Here is a 24510-nt window from a genome sequence, read left to right on the forward strand (position 1 = left end):
AAAGTTATTTGAACTTATATGAAACACTCTTTAGGACTTAATTATTAGAGTATTGTATCCAATTTTGGCCAAGTGCACTTGAGGGAGAATGTGAAGATACCAGAGAGGATGTAGAAATACAAGCATAATCCAGGTATAAGAGATTGAGGCAACAATTTCACAATGGAAGAGTTGGAGTACCTCTCCATGGAACAAAGGTTGAGAAGAATATTATGACCAGATCAGAGGGAATAAGCAGAAAAAAGCTGTTCCGATTAATGGAATCAGCGATAAGTGTTAGGGAAAAAAATTCAAGTAGAATGTGAAGATAAATTGAATGAAGGCGTCATTCAATGTCTGTAGTGAGATGCTGAACATGTTCTATAGGTCAGTTGTGGAGAGCGCCCTCTTCTTTGTGGTGGCGTGTTGGGGAGGAAGCATTAAGAAGAGGGACGCCTCACGTCTTAATAAGCTGGTAAGGAAGGCGGGCTCTGTCGTGGGCAAAGTACTCGAGAGTTTAACATCGGTAGCTGAGCGAAGGGCACTGAGTAGGCTACGGTCAATTATGGATAACTCTGAACATCCTCTACATAGCACCATCCAGAGACAGAGAAGCAGTTTCAGCGACAGGTTACTATCGATGCAATGCTCCTCAGACAGGATGAAGAGGTCAATACTCCCCAATGCCATTAGGCTTTACAATTCTACCGCCAGGACTTAAGAACTTTTTAAAAGCTATTATTAATGCTTTTTGAGATAGTGATTTAGATGCATATCATATTTTTTACTGAGTTAAGTATTGTATGTAATTAGTTTTGCTACAACAAGTGTATGGGACATTGGAAAAAAAGTTGAATTTCCCCATGGGGATGAATAAAGTATCTATCTATCTATCTATCTATCTTTTAGGACTGTTTATGATCTGAAACTCTTTGCCTGTAAGTATAATAGGCACCATCAATCAAAGCATTCTACAGAAAACTAAATACACACTTAAAGAAAAATAATTTGCAGCTATGGGTAAAGAGTAGGGAAGTGAAATTAATGTGATTACTCACTAGAAGTAGCCAAAAGGGACAAATTGTTTCTTTTCTGATTCAATATCAAATAGACTCAAAGACCTTGATAGTGGTGACCCCATAAGACACTGGAGCAGAATTAGACCACTCAGCCCATTAAGTCTGCTCCAGCATTCGATATGGGCGATTTATTTTTCCTCTCCCTGGAACCTTTAATGCCCTTACTAGTCAAGAACCTATCAACCTCTGCTTTAAATTTACCCAATAACTTGGCCTTCATAACTGTGGGGGGGGGGGGGGGTGTCGAAATAATATCCTGCAGGTATCTGCCTGTTCTACTAATTCCAAGTAACACTGAAGACACCGTGGCACTGTATGACGTAGTATGGGAAATTCTCCCAGTGTTCTAGATAGCATTTCTTATCTAAATATCTCTAAAATTCACCTTTGGTGTGGAGAAATTAGGAGGAGCTTCGAAAGAGCTGACATCTACTTTAATAGACCGAATGGCCTAATTCTGCTTCTATCACTTATGGACTTATGTTGCATGAAGTAAAGGAGGTAAAGTGAAAATCAGATGAATATTTCATCCAAAGAGATTTCATCAATGTGATTCATTGAGGATTAACAAAAAGGTTTTGTTGCGTAGTTGGAATTAAAATGTATCGTGCATCAGAAAATGCTGCTTAAATGTATTCTTAATTATTCAGTACCTGAAAGAGCTCAGCTTTATCTTCAAACATCTTGGCAACATACTTGTAGTCTGCATAGGCCCAATACTCGGAGCGAGGGTATGAGAGGAAACGTCCAGGTGAAGAATTGGTATCACCATGAAGCCAGACTAAAAACTCCTGCAGTGTGGCCTGGATATACTGACACTGTGTTTCAAACTGAGGAGCTGGAAAAGACACATTCTGTATTTATATGAACACAAACACAAAACATTTACAGATTAGAAACACAAGAAATTCTTCAGATGCTGGAAATACAAAGCAACACACACAAAATGCTGGAGGAACTCAGGTCAGGCAGTATCCACTGAAATCAACAGTCAACATTTCATGCTGAGACCATTTTTCAGGACTAGAAATGAAGGAGAGGAAGCCAGAATAAGTAAATGGAGGGAGGTCTGGCAGGTGATAGATGAGATCAGGCGAGGAGGAAGGTGGGTGGGTGAGGAGGGGAGTTGAAGTGAGAAATTGAGAGGTGATACTTGAAAAATGGTTAAGGGCTGAAGAAGAAGGAATCTTTTTGGAGAAGTTAGCAGATCATGTTGGAAAGGGAAAGAAGTAGGGCACCAGATGGAGACGATGGGCAGGTGAGGAAAAAATAAGGAATTAGAGAGGAGCCAGATTGGAGAATGCAAAAAGAGAGAGGGGGAAAGAGAGAGAAGTTAGACAAAGAGGGGCTATCCAGGCAGAAAATCGTATCAACTAATCTGTGAACAGAAAATAAGCTCTATCTTTGTTTCCCCTGTTTATTTATTTATTTCTTCATTATATGCAGACTTCACTGGAAATGACAATAGTTAATTTCCATCCAAAACAAAATAGCTGGATTCAAGAATCTGACGTATACACCCTCCTGTTGACATCATTGGTCCAAGTCAGGAGGATTGAAAGGTTCAGACTTCCTGAAGTGAATATCACCTGGTCCAACCACATACACACCAGGGTGAAGAAAGCTCACCAGCATATCTACTTCCTCAAGAGGCTAAAGAAATCTGGCATGTCCTCTTTGACCCATACCAATCTTTATCAATCGGAGAGCATCCTATTCAAATCCATCATGGTTTCTTATGCTCTGCCTGAGACCACAAGAAACTGAAGAGAACTATAGACACAGCTCAACAGATGATGGAAACCACGCTCCCCTCCATCCTCACATTGACTCTACACAACACATTGCTTCATTAACACAGCTAATGAAATAAAACCCCCAGAGCCTGACAATATGTCCCCTCAGAGCTTGTGGGAGTCAAGTGCAGAAATTACAGGGACCCCAGCAGAGATATTTAAATCATCCTTAGTTATAGGTGCAGCACCGGAGGATTACAGGATAGCTAATGTTGTCCCACTGTTTAAGATAGTCTTTAGAATAAACCAATAAATTAAAGGCTGGTGAGCCTGACATTAGTGGTGCTAAAGGTACTCTACTGGGACCATATATATGAGCATTTGGATAGACAGTATTTGGATTAGGGAATAGTGAGCATGGTTTTTGTGTGTGGTAGATCGTGTCTAACCTATCTTTTTCAAGGAAACTACCAAGAAAATTGATGAAAGCAAGGCAGTGGATGTTGGCTACAGGGACTTTAGTAAGGCATTTGACAATAAAAGTGAGGTAGTTAATTGGATTAGACATTAGTTTTGTGGGAAAAGCCAGAAAGTGGTAGTATATGGTTGCCTCTCTGACTGGAGGCCTTTGACTAATGGTGTGTCACAGGGACTACACTGTGTTCATTGTTGTTTGTTATCTATATTAACATTCTGAATCAGCAAATTTGTAGAACACCAAGATTGTGGTGTAGTTGTCAGTGAGGAAGACTATTAAAGCTTGCAGCGCAATCTGGACCAGCTGGAAAAATGGAGTAAAAGTGCTAGATGGAATTTAATGCAGATGTGTGAGGTGCTGCACTTTGAGAGGACCAGCCAGGGTAGGTCTTACACAGTGAGCAGCTGAGCACTATGGAGTGCGGTCGAACAAAAGGATCTAGAAAAGAGTTAAACAGTCAACATTTTGGGCCAAGACCCTTCATCAGGTGCTGTCAAATCGCATAACTAGGGCTGTGGATAGGGCTTTAAACTAAATAGCAGGGAGTGGGTTCGACAGGTTGGAGAAGTGTGATTAAAGCAAATGAGAAAAATGTGGATAAAGTAAAAGCAAAAGTTAAAAAAAGAGAAAAGGGTGGAGTGCAGAAAAGTCTTTTATCTCTTTCACCAATCAACTTCCCAGCTCTTTACTTCACCTCTCCCCCTTCAGGTTTCTCCTATCACCTTGTGTTTCTCTCACCCCTCCTCCCATCTTTTAAATCAAATCCTCAGCTTACTTTTTCCACTTATGTTGAACAGTCTGGGCCCGAAACATCAACTGTACTCTTTTCCATAGATGCCTGACCTACTGAGTTCCTCCAGTGTTTTGTGTGTTGCAAAGATTCCTGGATTTTAAAAGCCAATGAGTGTAAGAGCACTTTGAATGTTCGTAGTATTCATAGCAAGGTCAGTGAACCTGTGCCACAAATCAGTATAAAGGGGTATCATTTAGTGGCCATTCCAGAAACGTGGTTGCAGGGTGGAGAGGATTGGGAATTAAATTTCCAAGGATATCAGGTAACATGGAAGAATAGGCAGGAAGGTAAGGGAGGTGGAGTAGCGTTTTTAATTAAGGATGAGATCAGGGTGATAGTAACAGACAATGTAAGATCTAAGGAGCAGAATGTTGAATCCATTTGAGTAGAGTTTAGGAATAGTAAAGGGGAAAAAATCACTATAGACCACTGAATAATAACATTACAGTGGCACAGGCAATAAACAGAGATATCTGAAACATGTAAGAATGGATCAGCAGTTTCACTTTAACATGCACATAGATTGAGTGAATCAAGTTGGTCGAGGCAGTCTTAAGAAGGACTTCATAGAATACATGTTACTGAACCTACAAGGGAACATGCTATCTTGGATCTGGTCCTGTGTAATGAGACAGGTAAAACAAGCACTCTTGTAGTTAAGGATCCTCTTGGAAAGAGTGATCACAGTATGACTGCGTTTTTCATATAAATTGAGGGTACAATAGTTTTTTTTAAAACTTTTTTATTGCGTTTTCAAGTAATTACAGAATAAAAGTATAAGGGTCTAAAACCAGTGTATTATGCCTAAACAAGGGAGACTACAGCAGGATGAGGGAGGAGTTGGACAGGGTTGACTGGGAACACAGGCTATATGATGGTGTGGTGGTGAAAATTCTGCATTTGCAGAATTTTCCTTGCTTGCTGCTAGGAGCCCCTGTTTTGGAACATTCGGCTTAGTATGTATCAAAGGTATTAACAAGTTACTTCTGCAGAAGTTATGTTTGTCAGAATCTGTATAAAAGGTCAACTCGCATACGCGTCTGGTCAGAGTCAGTCTCTCCACCGTGAGGGTTGGCTCTCCGTGATCATCACGACAATAAAGGTTCTCGCTGCGAACTGAGCCCAGAGAGTCTCTGTCTTTTATTTTAAGTAAAGTGTTAAAACTCTGCTACAACAGATGGGATGGTTGAGGAACAATGGAAGACCTTCAAAGAAATTTTTCACAGTGCTCAACAAAAGTATTTTCCAGTTAAAAGCAGGGACAGTGAGTTTCCGGTGACGTCACCGTCGAGAAAGGCAACTTAAGTCACTAGCTCCTCCGGAAAAACGCATATTAAGCCCCGTTAACCCATCAAATATAATATTTTTTGAAAAATATTTGAACTGAAAAGAAGGGCAAGAATGAGGAAAAGGAATGGAAATAAAAAAAGCGACACGGCAGAGCCTGCGTCTGAGAGGAGTGCAGCGAGGGGAGATACTACGAAGGGCCTGGGGTAAGAAGAGAGTGTTTTTCGATGATAAATTAATATATTTCGAACAAGATTACCCCCCACCATGGTCCTCCAGAAACATAAAGAATACTCTGAAGTAAAGCGAGTACTAAAGCAAAATAAGACTGGATTTCAAACTCCGTACCCTGCTAAACTTCGAGTGTTTTATGACAACAAGATGCAGTTGTACCAGACAGTGGAAGAGGCGACTACAGACATGAAGGCCAGAGGGTTGCCCGTCAGCATGACCAAAACGAGGGAAAGCCTGGCTGAGGAATTATCCCACTCCGCTTGGGAAATAGTGCAAGAATCGAGAAGGCAGGAGACGGGAGGAGGCCGAGAGAAATATATCAGGAAGAGACCAGGAGTTTCCCAAAGACAGTCCTCACCCCTCCAGAAGAGCCATAAGGTTTGGCTAACTTTTAAAATGTTGAGAAATTAAACAGAAGCAAAAGTACACGGTGATAATACCTATCTCGAGAAATACTTATTATAATGTGGATTTTATATTACTTAGTTGTTATTCTTTATTCACTCACTTGCACCTTTTTCCCCCACCAAAATGAGAATATATATATGTGTGCAGATATGTGTATGAATGTAATGTGTGTGTATATATATAGTGTGTGTCTGTGTATATGTGTATATATATATATATATAGGAGTACACAGGGAAATCTTTTCTGTGTAATGGATTTGTTCACTGACTTTTATGAATACTGCAATGGGGGCCCTCAACTCACAAGTAGGAGGGGTTATCCCCCACAGCTAGACATTTCCTCTAGCTCAATGCGAGGTCATCTACTAGAGACCTCAGCCTTCGAATCACACGTTCGTTACCATTTTTGTTATTATTTGAGTTTCTTGGTTCTTATTTGTTCAGGGAATAGATTGATTAAGTTTTACTCTAATTTCAATGACACATTGACAAATAAATACAGTTGGCTAAGGACAAGATAAAATTATTTCTTTTAATGTCAATGGGCTATTAAATCCAATCAATTGTAAGAGAATTTTATCCAAAATGAAAAAAGAACAAGCCCATGTAGTATATTTACAGGCAACTCATTTAAGTGATAATAAGTAAAAAAAATTAAAGAGAATGGGCTTCTCTAATCTGTTTTTCTCCTCATATAAATCAGGACATAGGAGAGGAGTTGCTATTCTTATCTCAAGAAAGCTAAATTTTGAAAAAGTATTCGAAATGGGAGATAAAGAGGGCAGATACATACTGGTAAGGGGGAATATAGATGGCAATTCAGTTACTTTATTGAATATATACGCACCCCTGGGAAGTGATATTGGTTTCTTTCAGAAAATTACTGATATTATGGTAATGGAAACAGAAGGTCTCCTGATATGGGGGGGGGGGGGGGGAGACTTAAATTTACAATTACAACCAAACTTAGATTCTTCCAATAGAAAAACCTATGAAACAAAATCTTTACATAAGAAAGTTAATACACTTTTTGAGGATGTTGGTTTGATTGATATACGGAGGGACCTTTTCCCTGACAGAAGGGATTACACTCATTATTCTGCTCCCCATTCTGTATATACAAGAATAGACTATTTCATAACATTTGGAAAAGACAAAGACAAAATAAACAGCTGTGGAATTGGGACAATAGATGTAAGTGACCATGCACCTATATATTTATCTGTTGATTTTGACCTACAACCAAAGAATACTATTTGGAAACTAAATTCAAGTCTACTCAATGATCCGTACTTTAAGGAACAAATTAAAAAAGAAATTGGTCTCTACTTAGAATTTAATGATAATGGAGAGGTTTCACCTCCCATTTTATGGGATACTCTGAAGGCGGTCTTAAGAGGGAAAATTATAGCAATATCTTCATATAAGAAAAAAATAAGGAATAAAAATTAGAGGAATTACAAAATAGGCTGAAGGAACTAGAGAAAAAACACAAATTGAATTTGCCACAGGATACATTAGGGGAAATTAAAAGAATTAGGAATGAAATAAATAATTTGGCTACGCAAGAAATCAGGAAAAACTTACTGTTTTTGAAACAGAGACATTATGAAAGTGGATCGAAATCTATGAAAATACTGGCATGGAAACTGAAAAAAAAGATAGCAGAAAATACAATTCGTAGAATTAGGGACCCAAGAACGAAAAGGATAAAAAATAAGCTAAGTGAAGTTCAAGAAGCTTTTGAAGTGTTTTACAGAACTCTATATTCCAAAGCTCCGGGGGAAGCATAACCCAAATTGATACCTTCTTGAATTCTCTAGCGTTACCCACATTAAGCGAAGAACAAAATAGAACGATGACTGCTGACATAACTGAAGTTGAATTAAAAGCTGCAATTAGTAGGCTTAAATTAAGCAAGTCACCAGGATCAGATGGGTATACGGCAGAGTGGTACAAAGAATTTAGAAATGAGTTAATTCCTGTTTTACTCCCCACACTGAACTGGGCTCTAAAAAAGGCACAAATGTCACCCAGTTGGAAGAAAGCAATAATCTCAGCTATACCGAAAGAAGGCAAGGATAAAATGGAATGCAGGTCATTTAGACCAAAATCCGTTCTTAATGTAGATTGTAGGTTATTTACCTCCATCATGGCCAAACGATTAGAGGAGTTTCTACCCATACTGATACGTAACAATCAGACAGGTTTTATATGACAACACCAGACACAAGACAATATACGAAAGACACTTCACATTATGGATCATATAGAAAAAAAATAAAATTGAAGCACTAGTGATAAGTTTGGACACTGAAAAACGATTTGATTCGGTTAATTGGAATTTTCTGAGTTTTACATAGATTTGGTTTCCAAGACACAATTATTAAAACTATTGTTACGAATGTTCCACAACTCTGAGGGGCCGAAGGGTACAAAGTCGCCCCCTCCTTTTCAAGAATCGCAAGATCGCTATTAATTCGGGTCTGGGACCCAGGAAATGAGAGAGAGACATGCAGAATTCACAAGGTTTGGAATGTGTCCTGGCCTCAGCGAAACGGAACCACTGATAATGGCCGTTGTCTCTTGGAGACGGAATTGTGTATTGAGTACTGTACTATTCATTGAAAACCCTCAGGGGGCGACCAGAGTGGGCTGGTTGAGGGATTGCATCATCCCAACCTGATTGACATCTGAGACCCTGTGAGTAAGGATAAAAGAGGGTCTGGGGAACAACCCCTTTAGACACACCAGGAGAAACTCTGGAAATCCAGCGACAGAGTTTTATAGCAAAAGCCGGTGGGGCCCGTGTGCGTCCTCCCTTGCCTGGGTTGGCGGGCTCACCATGGAAGAACGGCTTAGCTAAAGGAGAGGCCACAAGGGAACGGCCACACCAACAAGACTCCGACGGATCGAAATCAAAAAAGGAAAATCAGCAAGTTTTTCTCCCAAATCCCTCTCTCTCTCCAACTATTGCAACCCAGCGGTCCCCAAAGGTTGCAGCCTGCATGAACTGAGTGAACTTTATATTTCCATCGGACAATACATTATCCCCTAGACAACGATAGAGCTTATTTCTTTTTGATTATTATTATACCCGCACTTTTAGATTTAGTATTGACGACGTATATTATCTGTATATTTGCATTGACATTATTTTTGTGTATTTTTACTAATAAATACTGTTAAAAATCGTATCATCAGGCTTCAACGGACCTCTCTATCTTTGCTGGTAAGTGACCCAGTTACGGGATTCGTAACAAAGTGGGGGCCTCGTCTCGAGATTTGATACCAAATTGGAGGGCCAGTGAATCGGGCTTTTAAGTCCAAACGTGGGTCTGGTTGCGCAGGTAACCAGACGGGAAACCAGCAAAGATGGACGTGGATGAATTTATAGAAAACCCGACTCTGGAAGCGCTAGAGGTGGCCACAAAGTCGGACTTGATAAATATTGCGAAAGGACTAAACCTCGCAGAGGTGAGGTTGTCAATGAAAAAGCGGGAGGTGCGAAGGGCCATAACTCAGTATTATATTGTGAAGAATGTGTTTTCGGCTGAGGTATTGGAAAATATCCCTGACAAGGTACCAGCTAGTAGGACGGCTCAGTTAGAGTTGGAGAAATTGAGGCTGGACACGGAACAGAGGAAGAGGGAGCATGAGCTCCAGCTAAAGGAGTTAGAGCAGGAGAGTGCGGAGAAGCAGAGGGAGCATGAAATTAAGTTAAAACAGCTGGAAGCAGCTGAAAAAGAGAAGGAGAGAGCCGAGAAGGAGAGGGAGTATGAGGAGAAAGAAAAACAGAGGCAACATGACTTGGACATGGAGAAGTTAAGGCAAGAGCGAAGAGCTCAAGGGCCAGACCGAGAGGAGCGGTTTAATGTTAGTCGGGAGTTTAGGTTAGTACCTCCGTTCGAGGAAACGGATGTTGATAGTTACTTCTTGCATTTGGAAAAGGTAGCAGTGAGTCAGAAGTGGCCCAAAGATCAGTGGGTGGCGCTGTTACAAAGTGTATTAAAAGGGAAGGCACAACGGGCATATGCGGCGTTGTCCATGGAGCAGGAGGAGTCTGAGAATTATGAGAAAGTAAAGGAGGCCATTCTTTGGACCTACGAATCGATACCTGAAGCCTATAGACAAAAGTTCAGAAATTTAAAGAAAGGGTGGAATCAGACGTATGCAGAGTTTGCCTATGAGAAGGGTGTGCTCTTGGATCGCTGGTGTGCAGCAGAAATGGTGGAAGAAGATTTTTGGCATCTCAGGGAGTTAATTCTGATTGAGGAATTTAAAGGTTGTGTTTCGGATGATATCCGGATGTATTTGAATGAGCAGCCGAATAAGTCCATATCTGAATTTGCTAGGTTCGCAGATGAATATGCCCTAACCCACAAGACAAAGTTTTCCTCGAATAAAAGTTACCAGAGACCGTGGGAACGGTAGAGAAAGCCCGGCGGCTGAGGCAGAGATCCAGCCGGGAGCTAGCGATAAAATTAAGGAGGAGGAAAGGCATGACAACAGGAGAGGTCCTGGCTTGACCTGTTTTAACTGTGGAAAGGTGGGTCATATTGCATCTAAGTGCCTTGCTCCGAGGTAGGCGACAGGCAAATGGAAAGCAGCAGTCCCTACAAGATGTATTGTGGTGATCAGTAAATCGACGAGAAAGCCCCAGGTAGACAGAATACGAGAGGGGCCTGAGAAATTTATTGCAGAAGGAACCGTGTCTGTGAAAGAGGGAGACACACCAGTTCCAGTGCGGATCTGGAGAGACACGGGAGCTGAGCTGTCATTGATTCGCAGTACGATACTAGATTTTGGTCGCAAGACTGGAGAGGTAGCTTTGAGAGGCATAGGAAAAGGGACAGAAACGGTGCCTTTGCATAGGATCATTATAAATTGTGAGCTGGTATCTGGACCAGTTGAAATAGGGGTGCGATCCGAATTCCCGAGAACTGACGTAGACCTCCTTCTGGGTAACAATTTAGCTGGTGATGACGTTTGGTCGGCCATGGAGCTGGCGAGCCAGCCTGTAAGTGTTGAGGTCCCGCCCCTAGATTCCAAGATCTATCCCGCATGCGCGACCACTCGCAGCATGTCGGAAAAGGCAGCTGAGAAAGAGACCAGTTTAAATCAGGCCAGTATCGATTTGGCCGAGACATTTTTACCGACCCTGTACCAAGAGGGGTTAGAGGGTGGTAAAACGGAGAATAGGAAAGTGAAAGAGAGTAAGGGAGAGGAGGTAGACCTTCCCTTAGCCAGGAGGAAATTTATAGAGGCACGGAGTAAAGATGAGAAACAGATAAGGCTGTTAGAAGGTCCAGGGTTTGACATGGATGATCTGTCTGGTTTGACAGAACTGTTTAAAGAAGTTGAAAATTTTAAATGTGTTCTCGATAATGAAATGAGGGCAGTCCTAGGTGAAAAGGATGCCATTACCTTAAAGAAGTCTGCTGGGTTGGCAGATGAGGTTGTTTCAGCCCGCAGGGTTGAGTTTACTCCGGAAGGGAGTTGCCCAGAGAGTAACTGGGAGGATCAGGGAAACTTGGAATTTGAAAAGGGTACGGGTATTGAAAGCCTGGAAGAGGCAGATGTCCCATTTGAGTGTGTTCAAGATGTGGATGCACGTGGTACTGAACCTAGTAATGGGACTCAGAAAAAGTCTGAGGTATTTGATTCAGTTGAAAAGGAATGCAGTCCTTGTGGGTCAGATGGACTTGGTTCAGTGAAGAAAGGGTTAACCTTGGTACTAGTGGGAAGAGAGAATTCCCAGTTGTTTGTGTTCGAAGGTGTGTTAAAAATTAGTGAGGAGGTAAAAGGTGGTGAGGTGAATATTATTATTGAAGGAAAAGGGAAAAGTGTAGTTTCTAAATTGAATGAAGAAAATTTAAAGTCTGGATTGATGTCAGAAGCAGCAACCAGGCTACAGAGACAATGGCTTGGTAACACGGTGCCTGCGAATCAATTACAGGTTGATTTGGAATGTAAAGGTGCCCCATACGCTATTGTTATTCAAGAGAGTGCTGTGAAGAGGCAGAATTTGAAATGCTGTTTGGACAAAGAGGGATCGCTTGCAGAGTTTAAACTGAAAACTAATAGCATGAAGGGTCCTGAAGATAAAACTAACAACTTGCTTAAAATTAAAGAATTGTGTGGAAATTCAGAAAATGGTCTAAGTTTGGAACACATTGTTGATAAAATAACTCCTATGAAAGGAGCATGCAAAAGCCTATTCCACACTAGTATACAAGTTAACCACGTGGGAGTTAACTGGAAAAGGGACGAGGGTTGACGGGATGCCATTTTAAATAACAGGATTCGGTTTTAAGGGATTTTGACAAAGCATGTGAATAATAAAGACAACCCCCATGGAAGACTGACTGTTAAGTTTGAAAGTAAAATAAAGATTAGTATTTGCATGAACTTTTGTAATATACACGTAAGCTAAGATCACAACTCTTTAGTTTTTGTTTGCGGAAGAAAAGGAATAAAAATAGGTGGCTATTAAATTGGAGTCTGATGCTACAAGAATTTATTAAGGTACAAGATGTTAAGATATTAAAGGAAGTGACAATGTAATCGCTAACTGTTTAGATGCTGAATTGAATATATAACTGTATTACTCTGTAGTGAAAAAAAAACTCTTTTGTATTGTGTTAGATTATTAACTCATTTTTACCGGTGGTAAAAATCTTAGAAGGAAGGGGGTGTTACAAATGTGCCACAACTCTGAGGGGACAAAGGGTACAAAGTCGTCCCCTCCTTTTCAAGAATCGCAAGATCGCTATTAATTCGGGTCTGGGACCCAGGAAATGAGAGAGAGACATGCAGAATCCACAAGGTTTGGAATGTGTCCTGGCCTCAGCGAAACGGAACCACTGATAACGGCCATTGTCTCTTGGAGACGGAATTGTGTATTGAGTACTGTACTATTCATTGAAAACCCTCAGGGGATGACCAGAGTGGGCTGGTTGAGGGATTGCATCATCCCAACCTGATTGACATCTGAGACCCCGTGAGTAAGGATAAAAGAGGGTCTGGGGAACAACCCCTTTAGACGTACCAGGAGAAACGCTGGAAATCCAGTGACAGCGTTTCATAGCAAAAGCCGGTGGGGCCCGTGTGCGTCCTCCCTTGCCTGGGTTGGCAGGCTCACCATGGAAGAACGGCTTAGCTAAAGGAGAGGCCACAAGGGAACGGCCACACCAACGAGACTCCGACGGATCGAAATCATAAAAGGAAAATCAGCAAGTTTTTCTCCCAAATCCCTCTCTCTCTCCAACTATTGCAACCCAGCGGTCCCCAAAGGCTGCAGCCTGCATGAACTGAGTGAACTTTATATTTCCATCGGACAATACATTATCCCCTAGACAACGACAGAGCTTATTTCTTATTGATTATTATTATACCCGCACTTTTAGATTTAGTATTGATGACGTATATTATCTGTATATTTGCATTGATATTATTTTTGTGTATTTTTACTAATACTGTTAAAAATCATATCATCAGGCTTCAACGGACCTCTCTATCTTTGCTGGTAAGTGACCCAGTTACGGGGTTCGTAACACTATACAGACACTATTTGACAATCCTACTGCTAGGAGTAAAATCAATGGATATTTATCAAATAGTCTCACCCTAGAAAGGGGCACGAGACAGGGTTGTGCATGGTCACCACTACTCTTCGCGTTATATCTGGAACCATTAGCTCAATACATCAGACAAAATGAAGATATCAGGGGAGTTACCATTAAAGGGACAGAGCATAAATTGGCTTGTTATGCAGATGACATTTTGATCAATCTAGGGCAACCAACATACTCTTTACCTAAATTGATGCAATCCTTTGAACAATATGGTCAATTATCAGGATACAAGATCAACATAGATAAAACCCAATTACTTTCATATTACTATAGCCCACCAAGAGAAATTGAAAGTCGATACCCCTGGGCATGGCACACAAAGTCTTTCAAATATTTGAGCATCACTATGCCAAGAGATTTGGCAAAATTATCTGGATGTAATTATCAGCCTTTATATAAAAAAATTAAGGAAGATGTGGCAAGATGGAACCTGATTCCTTTTTTCAGTCTCAGTTCAAGGATTGAGTCTATTAAAATGAATATACTGCCCAGGCTGTTATATCTCTTTCAGACCCTACCAATAGAGATTAATCAAAATCAATTCAATAAATGGAACAAGATGCTATCAAGGTATATTTGCAGAGCAAAAGGCCAAGAGTTCGTCTCAAAACTTTGCAATTAGCAAAGGAAAAGGGGGGATGGGGCCTACCTTCTCTTAGAGATTATTATTTTGCAGCACAGTTGAGAGCTGTGATATGTTGGTGCAACCCATCATATGACGCTCAATGGAAAAACATCGAGGAGCGGGTTCTTCCCATCCCCATACAAGCAATTTTGGCTGATAACAACCTGCAAAGGTACATAAATACCGTAGATGTCGGATTATAAGCCGCTACTTTTTCCCCACATTTTGAACAGCTTTGAACACTGCGGCCTTTACTACGGTGCGGCTAATGCATGATTTTTTTTCATGCCGCCAAAAACATTTTGCCTCGTAACAGTAGACCAATAAAATTGATGAGTAGTTCACAGAGGTCCAATGAAATTGTACGATAAATCAAGCGCACTTTCACAATTAAATTATTGTAAATCAGTCATTTGTACTCACCCTCATCAACATGGAAAACACTCGAAGAAAAGCATTGTGCTGCCTTTATGGCAGTTATTTAGTTTATAATATTTTCGCTTAGTAATTCATTTGTTAGTATTTTCTAGTTAAAGTTAGAAGTGTTTTAAGTACCCGGTATATTTGTTTTCTGTACTACATCCCGGGATGCTATGACGTCACATCCGGTTTCGCCGCGTCTTGTGGGAAATACCGGTTTGCGATAAACGGGAAGGTGGGGGCGAGCGACATTAGACCTGAGCAAACGCTGCTTTTAAGTTAAAGGCGATCAATAACTTTTCCTGGTAGGCTGCAGTATATATATTTTTTACCAGTCGTTAGGAGATATTGGAATGTTGTTCAGTAAAAAAGTATACGCAACGTAATTTGTGTGTTACCGATACGTATGTATATTTAAAAGTAGCCGCATTACAGGCACGGTTCGAAAAAAAGCATTTGCAACATGTATTTGTTTATGTTACCATATGGATTTAATTAAAAGTTAAAAAATCCTCACGTGTAATATCTTTCTGTGTAAGTATCTCATATTACAACGTGGGACACCTGCGGCCTAAAATCCGGTGCGGCTTGTACAAGTACAAAATTGATTTTCTTTCTAAAATTAGAGCCAGCGGCTTTTAATCAGATGCGCTCTGTAGTGCGAAATCTACGGTACTATAGATAACCCAAGGGTGAAATTGACTCTTCAAGTATGGAAAACTACTATAAAAGAATATAATCTAGAGGGAGATATTGCAATTCTTAAATGGTGTGCATATGACTCGGATTTTACACCAAATAAATTGGATGCTAGATTTAAGGACTGGACAGCTAAAGGAATAACAGTTCTTTGCAACATAATGCAAGAAGGGACACTGTTCAGTTTTGAAATGCTTAAAGAGAAACACTTATTAGAAAAACAAGATTTTTATCAGTATTTACAGATGCGACAATATGTTAATAAGACACTTAAAAATGTAACCAAGGCAAATACATGCTTGATAGAGCTCTTTAGAAAAGCGTATAATTCAGATAATGGTAGTAGAATCATTTCAAGCATGCATAAGGGGTTGTCAAATCTTAAAACACATTCGACTTCATACATTAAAACAAAATGGGAGAAGGAGGGATAATTATATTTGAGGAAAAATGGACAACAATATGGAGATATCAATGGAAGTGTACCAGTCCACAGAAATGGAGGGAGTTTGGGTGGAAAAACTTGATAAGATATTTTACTACACCCTCTCAGAAATCCCATTATGATAGTAACCTCTCTGTTTGCTGGAGAAGTTGTGGAAATCAAAATGCAAATCATTATCATATTTTTTGGGACTGCCCTGTTATCAAAAACTATTGGAGGGGGTTACACAATGCCCTACAAGACATCTTTAAATGTGAAATACCCTTAGAGAGTAAGACCATATATTTTGGATATATACCTCAAGAATGGTTGAAAAGAGATAAATATTTAATGAATATATTGGTGGCTGGTAAAAAGACTCTTACTAGGAAATGGTTATCATAGGAGAGCCCAATTTTAAATACATGGATGGAAATTACAATGGACATTTAAAAAATGGAGAAGATAACAGCATCTGTTAATCATAAGCTGGAACAATTTGATTCATACTGGGGAAAATGGTTTAACTACATAATGCCTCATAGGCCTGATTTTATTTTCACAAATCAATGAATCTGTTGTAAAAAAAAAATCACTCCCTACTTGTACATAGTTCTTTCCTTTTGCTTGTTTTTTCTTTCCACTCTTTTCTATAAGTGTATACCTCAGATAAATACTTTGTGGAGATTTGTGATATATATGATTATATGATATATATGTACAATGTCTGAAATACATCTTATGGAAATGTTTGTTTGATGATGAACTTCAATAAAAAAAGTAATTACAAAAAAAAGCAAGGACAGTAATGGTGGGGAAAAGTGGATCCGTCAGGCAAAGGCAGCATGGATTCAGAAAAGCCAGGCCCTATTTAACAATCTTACTGGAATTCTTTTAGGATGTAACGAGCATAGTAGATAGAGGAGAACAGATAGATGTTATTTACTTGGAGTTCCAGAAGGCACTTGATAAGGTACCACATAAAAGACTTATTCATAAAATAAGGATGCACAGAGTTGGGGGGCATGTATTAGTATGGATAGAAGATTGGTTACCAATAGAAAGTAGAGATTTGGGTGTTACTCTGGTTGGCAATCAGTGATGAGAGGTGTGCCACAGGGGTCGGTGCTGGGCCCGCAACTGTTCATGATATACATTAACAATCTGGAAGAGGGGACCGAGTGTTGTGTATCTAAGTTTGCTGATGACACTACTTTGAGTGGAAAAGGAAACTGTGCAGAGGATCTGGAGAGTCTGCAGAGAGATATAGATAGGTTAAGTGGGTGGGCAAGGGCCTGGCAGATGGAGTTGATAAACACGAGGTCATCCACTTTGGAAGGAAAAATGGAAGAGCAGATTATTATTTAAATGGAAAAAGATTGCAGCATGCTGCTGTGCAGGATGGGAGTGCTTGTGCAAAAGGTTGGTTTGCAGGTGCAGGCTATCAAGAAGGGAAATGTAATGTTGGCCTTCATTGCTAGAGGGATTGAATTTAAGAGCAGGGAGGTTATGCTGCAACTCTACAGGGTACCAGTGAGGCCACATCTGGAGTACTGCGTGCAGTTCTGGACTCCTCACTTGGGGAAGGAAGGCATTACTTTACTTTATTGTCACCAGTTGATACTAGAGCGTACAATCATCAGCGATATTTGATTCTGCGCTTCACACTCCCTGAAGTACAAATCAAAGTAAATATAATAAAAATTTAAATTATAAATCATAATTAGAAAATAGAAAAGGGAAAGTAAGGCAGTGCAAGTCAGGTCCAGATATTTGGAAGGTACGGCCCAGATCTGGGTCAGGATCCGTTCAGCAGTCTTATCACAGTTGGAAAGAAGCTGTTCCCAAATCTGGCCATAGGAATCTTCAAGCTCCTGAACCTTCTCCCAGAGGGAAGAGGGACAAAAAGTGTGTTGGCTGGGTGGACTGTGTCCTTGATTATCCTGGCAGCACTGCTCCAACAGCGTGAGTCCAAGGATGGAAGATTGGTTTATGTGACGTGCTGGGCTATGTTCACGATCTTCTGCAGCTTCTTCCGGTCTTGGACAGGACAACCTCCATACCAGGTTGTGATGCACCCTAGAAGAATGCTTTCTATGGTGCACCTATAAAAATTAGTGAGGGTTTTAGGAGACAGGCCAAATTTCTTCAGCTTTCTCAGGAAGTAAAGGCGCTGGTGGGCCTTCTTGGCAGTGGCCTCTGCTTGGTTAGACCAAGTCAGGTCATTTGTGATATTCACCCCGAGGAACTTAAAGCTTTTGACCTGTTCCACCTGTGCACCACTGATGTAGATGGGGTCGTGCGGTCCGCTACTCCTTCTGAAGTCAACAACCAATTCCTTCGTCTTGCTGACGTTGAGGGATAGGTTATTGTCTTCGCACCATGCCACCAGGTTCTTAATTTCCTTTCTGTACTCAGACTCATCATTACCCAAAATACTTAATACCCTTAGCATCATCTTAGTGTCCTTAGTGTCATCAGCAAACTTATATATTGAGTTCAATGGAAACTTGGCTACACAATCAAGGGTGTACAGTGAGTACAGCAGGGGGCTGAGTACACAGCCTTGTGGGGCACCGGTGCTCAGAGTGATTGTAGAGGACAGCTTGTCCCCTATTTTTACAGCTTGGGTCCTGTCTGTGAGGAAGTTGAAGATCCAGCTGCAGATCTAATTGCTAAGACACAGGTTCCAGAGCTTAGGAATCAGTTTATTTGGAATGATGGTATTAAAGGCAGAGCTGTCGTCAATGAAAAGGAGCCCTACCTATGCGTCTTTATTCTCCAGGTGTTCTAAGGAGGAATGTAGTGCCAGAGAGATGGCATCTGCCGTTGACCTGTTGCTCCGGTAGGTGAATTGCAAAGTGTCGAGGTTGACCAGTAGGTTATGGTTGATGTGTGCCATAACCAATCGCTCGAAGCACTTCATAGCAATTGATGTCAGAGCCACAGGTCGATAGTCATTCAGGCAGGCCACCTTGCTTTTCTTCGGCACTGAGATTATCGTTGCCTTCTTAAAACACGATATACTGGCTTTTGAGGTAGTGCAGAGGAGAATAACCAGTTTGATTCCAGAAATGAGGGGGCTAGACTATGAGGAGAGATTGAGTCGCCTGGCACTGTTTTCACTGGAACTCAGAAGAATGAGAGGAGATCTTATAGAAACACATAAAATTATGAAAGGGCAAGAAAGCTGTTTCCACTGGAAGGTGAGACTAGAACTAGGGGACATAGCCTCAAGATTCGGGGGAGTAAATTTAAGACAGAGATTAGAAAGAACTGCTTTTCCCAAAGAGAGGTGAATCTGTGGAATTCTCTGCCCAATAAAGCAGTGGAGGCTACCTCAGTAAATATATTTACGACAAGGGAGGGGGGATAGATTTTTGCATAGTATAGGAATTAAGGGTTATGGGGAAAAGGCAGTAGGTGGAGATGAGTTCATGGTCAGATCAGCCATGATCTTTTTGAGTGGCAGAGCAGGCTCCATGGGCCAGATGGCCCACTCCTGCTTCTATTTCTTATAGAAACATAGAAAACCTACAGCATAATACAGGCCCTTTGGCCCACAAAGTTGTGCCGAACATTTTACTCAGAAATTACTAATGTTCTTATATTTACTATTTTCCATAGATGCTGCCTGGCCTGCTGAGTTCCTCCAACAATTTGTGTGTGTTGTTAACGAAGCAAAACCACTGCCGTATCTTCTTCATAACTGTATTAAAAATGTTGGGCCCAGGATGGAACTTCAGAGATGTTGACACCCAGGAACTTGAAACTGCTCACCCTTTCCACTGCAGATCCCTTGAGGAGGACTGGTGTGTGTCCTCTGGACTTCACCCTCCTGAAGTCCACAATCGATTTCTCGGTCTTACTTGTCATCAACTGCAAGGTTGTTGTTGTAACACCACTCAACCAGTTGATCTGTCTCACTGCTGTATGCCCCCTCGTCACCATCTGAAATTCTGCCAACAATAGTTGTGTCATCAGCAAATTTATAGTTGGCATTTGAGCTGTACACACAGACACATAGTCATAGGTGTAGAGAAAGCAGTAGGCTAAACACACATCTGGTGTAAGTGAGTAACAAGATATGCTGAGAATGTTAATATAATTAGAATGAACAGGTGACAAAGGGAAATTTTGCACATCAGAACCCCACTTGTAAACTGACGAGATTAGTTTGGTTAGATTTGGTATGCTACCAAAGACTCCAGCAAATGTCTACAGATGTACAGTGGAGAGCATTCCATCACTCTCTTGTATAGAGGGGCCACAGCATAGAAAAAGCTGCAGAAATTTGCAAACACAGCCAGGCCCATCGTGGGCAATAGCAAACATATCTGCCAAAGGCAATGCCCCAGAAAGCTTGTGCCCATCATCACCCTTCCCATTGCTACCATCAAGGAGGTGGTACAGGAGCATGAAGACACACCCTCAGCGTTTTAGGTACAGCTTCTTCCCCATGACCATTAGATTTCTGAATGGAAAAAGAACCCATGTAAGCTACCTTACTATTTCCCCCTCTCTTTTTGCACTTTGTATTTTATATCTACATATATATTTCTTATTGTGATTTATAGTGCTTTTTATTATGTATTGCACTGTACTGCTGCCACAAAACTGAAAATTTCTCAGCATATGCCGGTGATATTAAACCTGATTCTCATTCTGGAAAGGAAGGAGGAAGAAGCACTAGATCCTCAATGCTCGGGAGGCTACTGCCTATGCTGGAGCTGGCTGAGTTTACAACTTCCTGCAGCTTTTTCTGATCCTGTGCAGTGGTCCCCTTCATATCAGATGGTGGTGCAAAATGTTAGAATGCTCTCTGCAGTACACCTACAGAAATTTGAAAGAGTCTTTGATGACATACCAAATCTCCTCAAACTCCTAATAAAATATAGCTGCTGTTGTGCCAACTTCGTAACTGCATCAATATGTTGGACCCAGGATAGATCTTCAGGAATGCTGACATCCATGAAGTTAAAAGGCCCACTATTAACTCTTTCCACTGCTGATCCCTCGATGAGGACTGGAGTGTACTCCCTTGATTTCACCTTTCTGAAGTCCACAATCAATTCCTTGGTCTTACTGACATTGAGTGCAAGTTTGCTGTTGTGACACCATTCAACCAGCTGATTTCTCTCATTCCTGTATGCCTCTGTTGTACGGAAGCAGATTTGCAGGCTTGGTAAGTGTAACAGTAGACACTGATTGCAGGTAAGTTACACAACGAGATTAAACAAGTGATAAACAACTACCTAACCAGGTGTGCTCTCGAAACACAAGCCCCTCCCCCATTAACTGTACACATCTTCCAAATGGTTTCTCCAGGACTGCCTACAGCTTACTGCCTGGAGTGGCTTGGGGTCAAGAGAAAGAGAGCAACTGGCGTGTGTTCACTTTTATACACCCGAAGACTAGAAACCAGTCCGAGGTACTGCAACACGTGACCTGGGACCAGAAACCGCTGCAGCAAGGCATGGGAAATTGTTGTAATGTGAGTATTATTAAAAGTAAGTTAATACTGATTGAGAAGCTGTTGGTAACAAGAGGCTGGTTCCGGGGTCAGCAGGGTTTTACTTCCAGTGTGCATTGTATGTAGTTCCACCACCCATGCCACACGAAGCACCTGAAAGCCTCTGTATTGTAAATATCATTTGCCGTCCCAGATAAAGATGTTCTTTTGGCCATTTAATTGTTGAGTGGTCCTTTTGTAAAGTAGAAGTTACCACATATTTTTGGCGACGAGGTGAACTGGTTTTGTGGACGTGTCGGCACATTTCGAATGGGAGCTGTGAGCAGATGAGGAGCCTCGCGTTCGGATGGCTACATTCGGGACTATCGGTGCATTTGTGGAGGGAACTGAGGACCGGCTGGAGTATGAGGAAAGGTTTGGACACTTTTTCTGTGTTAATGAAATTACTGAGGAGGCTAAGAAGTGCTCTATTCTCCTGAGTGTGTGTGGGGCAAAGACTTACAAGCTGATAAGGAACTTAGCCACACCGCGGAAACCAGGAGAAATTCCATATGACAAACTGGTCAAGCTTGTGGTGAACCACCACAATCAGAAACCTTCGGTGATAGTCCAAAGGTTCAAGTTACACAGCCATTTCAGGAAGCCAGGTCAGTCTGTGGCCGATTTTGTGGCCGAGCTTCGGCAGCTGTCGTAGCATTGCGATTTCAGAGCCATGTTGGATGAAATGCTCCGTGATAGATTCGTATTCGGCATTAATAATGATGCCACACAACGCCACTTTTTGGGGGAAACCCCACTGTTGACTTTCAAGAAAGCCTTAGAGATTGTCCAAGGAATGCTAAAAATATCCAGGGAGGACATGGAGGTCCAACCTACCTCCCATCAGACTGTCTAAGCTCAAACTCAGGACCTATACAGGACAGCCCATACCTTATTTAGGGGTGTTATATATGTGGATATTTGAGCCAGGGGTCAGAAGGCTGAAGCCAGTCTGGTGATAGCTAAGGGCAGTGGGCCCAGTCTTTTGGGCTGTGATTAGCTTCGCAAAATCCAGCTCAACTGGCATGAAATTAAGTATGCACATACAACGTGAGACATTCTGCAGCGGTATAGTGACATTTTCAGGGACGAGATGGGCACACTGAAGGGCGTGACTGTGAAACTCCATGTCCACCCTGAGGCCACACCACGTTTTTTTAAGCCTAGGTCGGTGCCCTATTCCATGAAAGGCGAAGTCAAGGAGGAGCTGGAATGTTTACAAGGGCTGGGCATCATTGAGCCTGTCCAGTTTTCAAGGTGGGCAGCTCCCATTGTTCCAGTTTTGAAGGCAGATGAGACGGTGAGGATTTGTAGGGACAGTGAATTGGGTCTCTAAGCTGGAGGAGTACCCATTGCCACGGGTGGATGACCTGTTTGCAACCCTGTCAGATGGTAAGCTGTTCACAAAGCTGGACATGAGCCACACCTACCAACAGCTGCTGCTCGACGCGGATTCAAAGTAGTATGTCACTATCAATATGTACAAGGGATTATTCAAATACAATTGCCTGGTGCTTGGAGTGGCGTCTAGCCCTGACATTTTCCAAAGGACAATGGACTCTTTGCTGCAGGGGATTCCGCATGTAGCAGTGTATCTTGATTATATTTTGATCACGGGAGCCACAGAGGGGGAGCATCTGGCTAACTTAGAACAGGTGCTGAAGCGGCTCTCAGACGCAGGGCTGCGATTGAAATGCGGAAAATGTATGTTCCTGGCTCCAAGTGTGACCTACCTGGGACACAAGATTACAGCTGAGGGGCTTTGCCCAGTGGAGGACAAAGTGAGAGCTATCAAGGAGGCCCCAAGCCCCAAGAGCATCACTGAACTCAGATCATTTTTGGGCATGGTGAATTATTATGACAAGTTTCTTCCTGACCTCTCAAAGGTTTTGGCCCCACCGTATAAGCTGCTTCACAATGACACTAAGTGGCAGTGGGGTGAAGAGCAGGAGGAAGCTTTCAAGGAAGTGAAAGAACTCCTCCACTCAGCAAAGCTACTTGTTCACTATGACCCAGACAAGGAGATCACCCTTTCATGTGACGCTTCACCCTATGGAGTCAGGGCAGTTCTCTCACACGTAATGGCCCACCAAGTCTGCTCCGCCATTCAAACATGGTTGATCTTTTTTTTCTACTTCCTTCTCAAACCCAGCTCCCGGCCTTCTCCCTGTAACCACTGATGCCACGTCCAATCAAGAACCTATCAATCTCTGCCTTAAATACACCCAACAACCTGGCCTCCACAGCTGCATGTGGCAACAAATTCCACAAATTCACCACCCTTTGGCTAAAGAAATTTATCCGCATCTCTGTTTTGAAAGGGCACCACTGTGCCTTCTTGTCCTAGATTCTCCCACTATGGGAAACATCCTTTCCACATCTACTCTGTCCAGGCCTTTCAACATTCAAAGGTTCAAAGGTCCAATTTAATGTCAGAGAAATGTATGCAATATACATCCTGAAATGTTTTTTCTTCGCAATGATCCACAAAAACAGAGAAGTGCCCCAAAGAAAGAATGACAGTTAAATGTGAGAACTCCAAATCCCCCCCAGCTCCCCCCACCCACACATAAGCGGCAGCAAGGCAACGATCCCCCTCCCCCCAGCGAACAAAAGTGCACCTGCTACCAAGCACAAGCATGAGCTAGGCTATAGCAAAGACACAGACTTGCAGTTACCCCAAAGGCTATCGCATTTCATTCAGCATTCAACAAACCACAGGTTCTTCCTCTCCCTAATAAGGGAGAGGGAGGTGTCCCCCATTTTCACATTCAAAAAGTTTCAATGAGATTCCCCCCTCATCCTCCTGAATTCCAGTGAGCCATCAAACATTCCTCATATGATAACCCTTTCATTCCTGGAATCATCCTTGTGAACCTCCTCTGGACCCTCTCCAATGCCAGCACATCTTTTCTAAGGGGCCCAAAACTGTTCACAATATTTAATGGTGTGGCCTCACCAGTGCCTTATAAAGCCTCAGCCTCAAATCCTTGCTATACTACAGCATCATCAGGATGCCTGCCAGGTAGGAGAAGGTATAAGACCTAGGTATAAGACACAAACTAAATAGCCCTCCATTTGTCTAACATCAACATGCCTATCTCAGAATTTCCTAAATGCCCCTAATATATCTGCATCTACTATCACTCCTGGCAGAGCAATCTACATATTCACCACTCTGTGTAAAGAACTTCTTTAT

At 41.8% G+C, this 24510-nt stretch overlaps 1 protein-coding gene across 6 annotated transcripts in view; it reads right to left on the reverse strand.

Annotated features, from left to right (window-relative positions):
• The window catches only part of hspbap1 (hspb associated protein 1), a 290867-nt gene that overhangs the window by 188032 nt on the left and 78325 nt on the right, over positions 1-24510 (reverse strand). For all 6 annotated transcript variants that reach the window (XM_073046143.1, XM_073046144.1, XM_073046139.1 and 3 more), the window contains one exon: positions 1712-1896. In XM_073046143.1, coding sequence (XP_072902244.1) covers positions 1712-1896 — 185 coding nt within the window. The remainder of the gene's footprint in view (positions 1-1711; positions 1897-24510) is intronic.

This window comes from Hemitrygon akajei, chromosome 5, assembly GCF_048418815.1.
Source record: "Hemitrygon akajei chromosome 5, sHemAka1.3, whole genome shotgun sequence".
NCBI lineage: Eukaryota > Metazoa > Chordata > Chondrichthyes > Myliobatiformes > Dasyatidae > Hemitrygon > Hemitrygon akajei.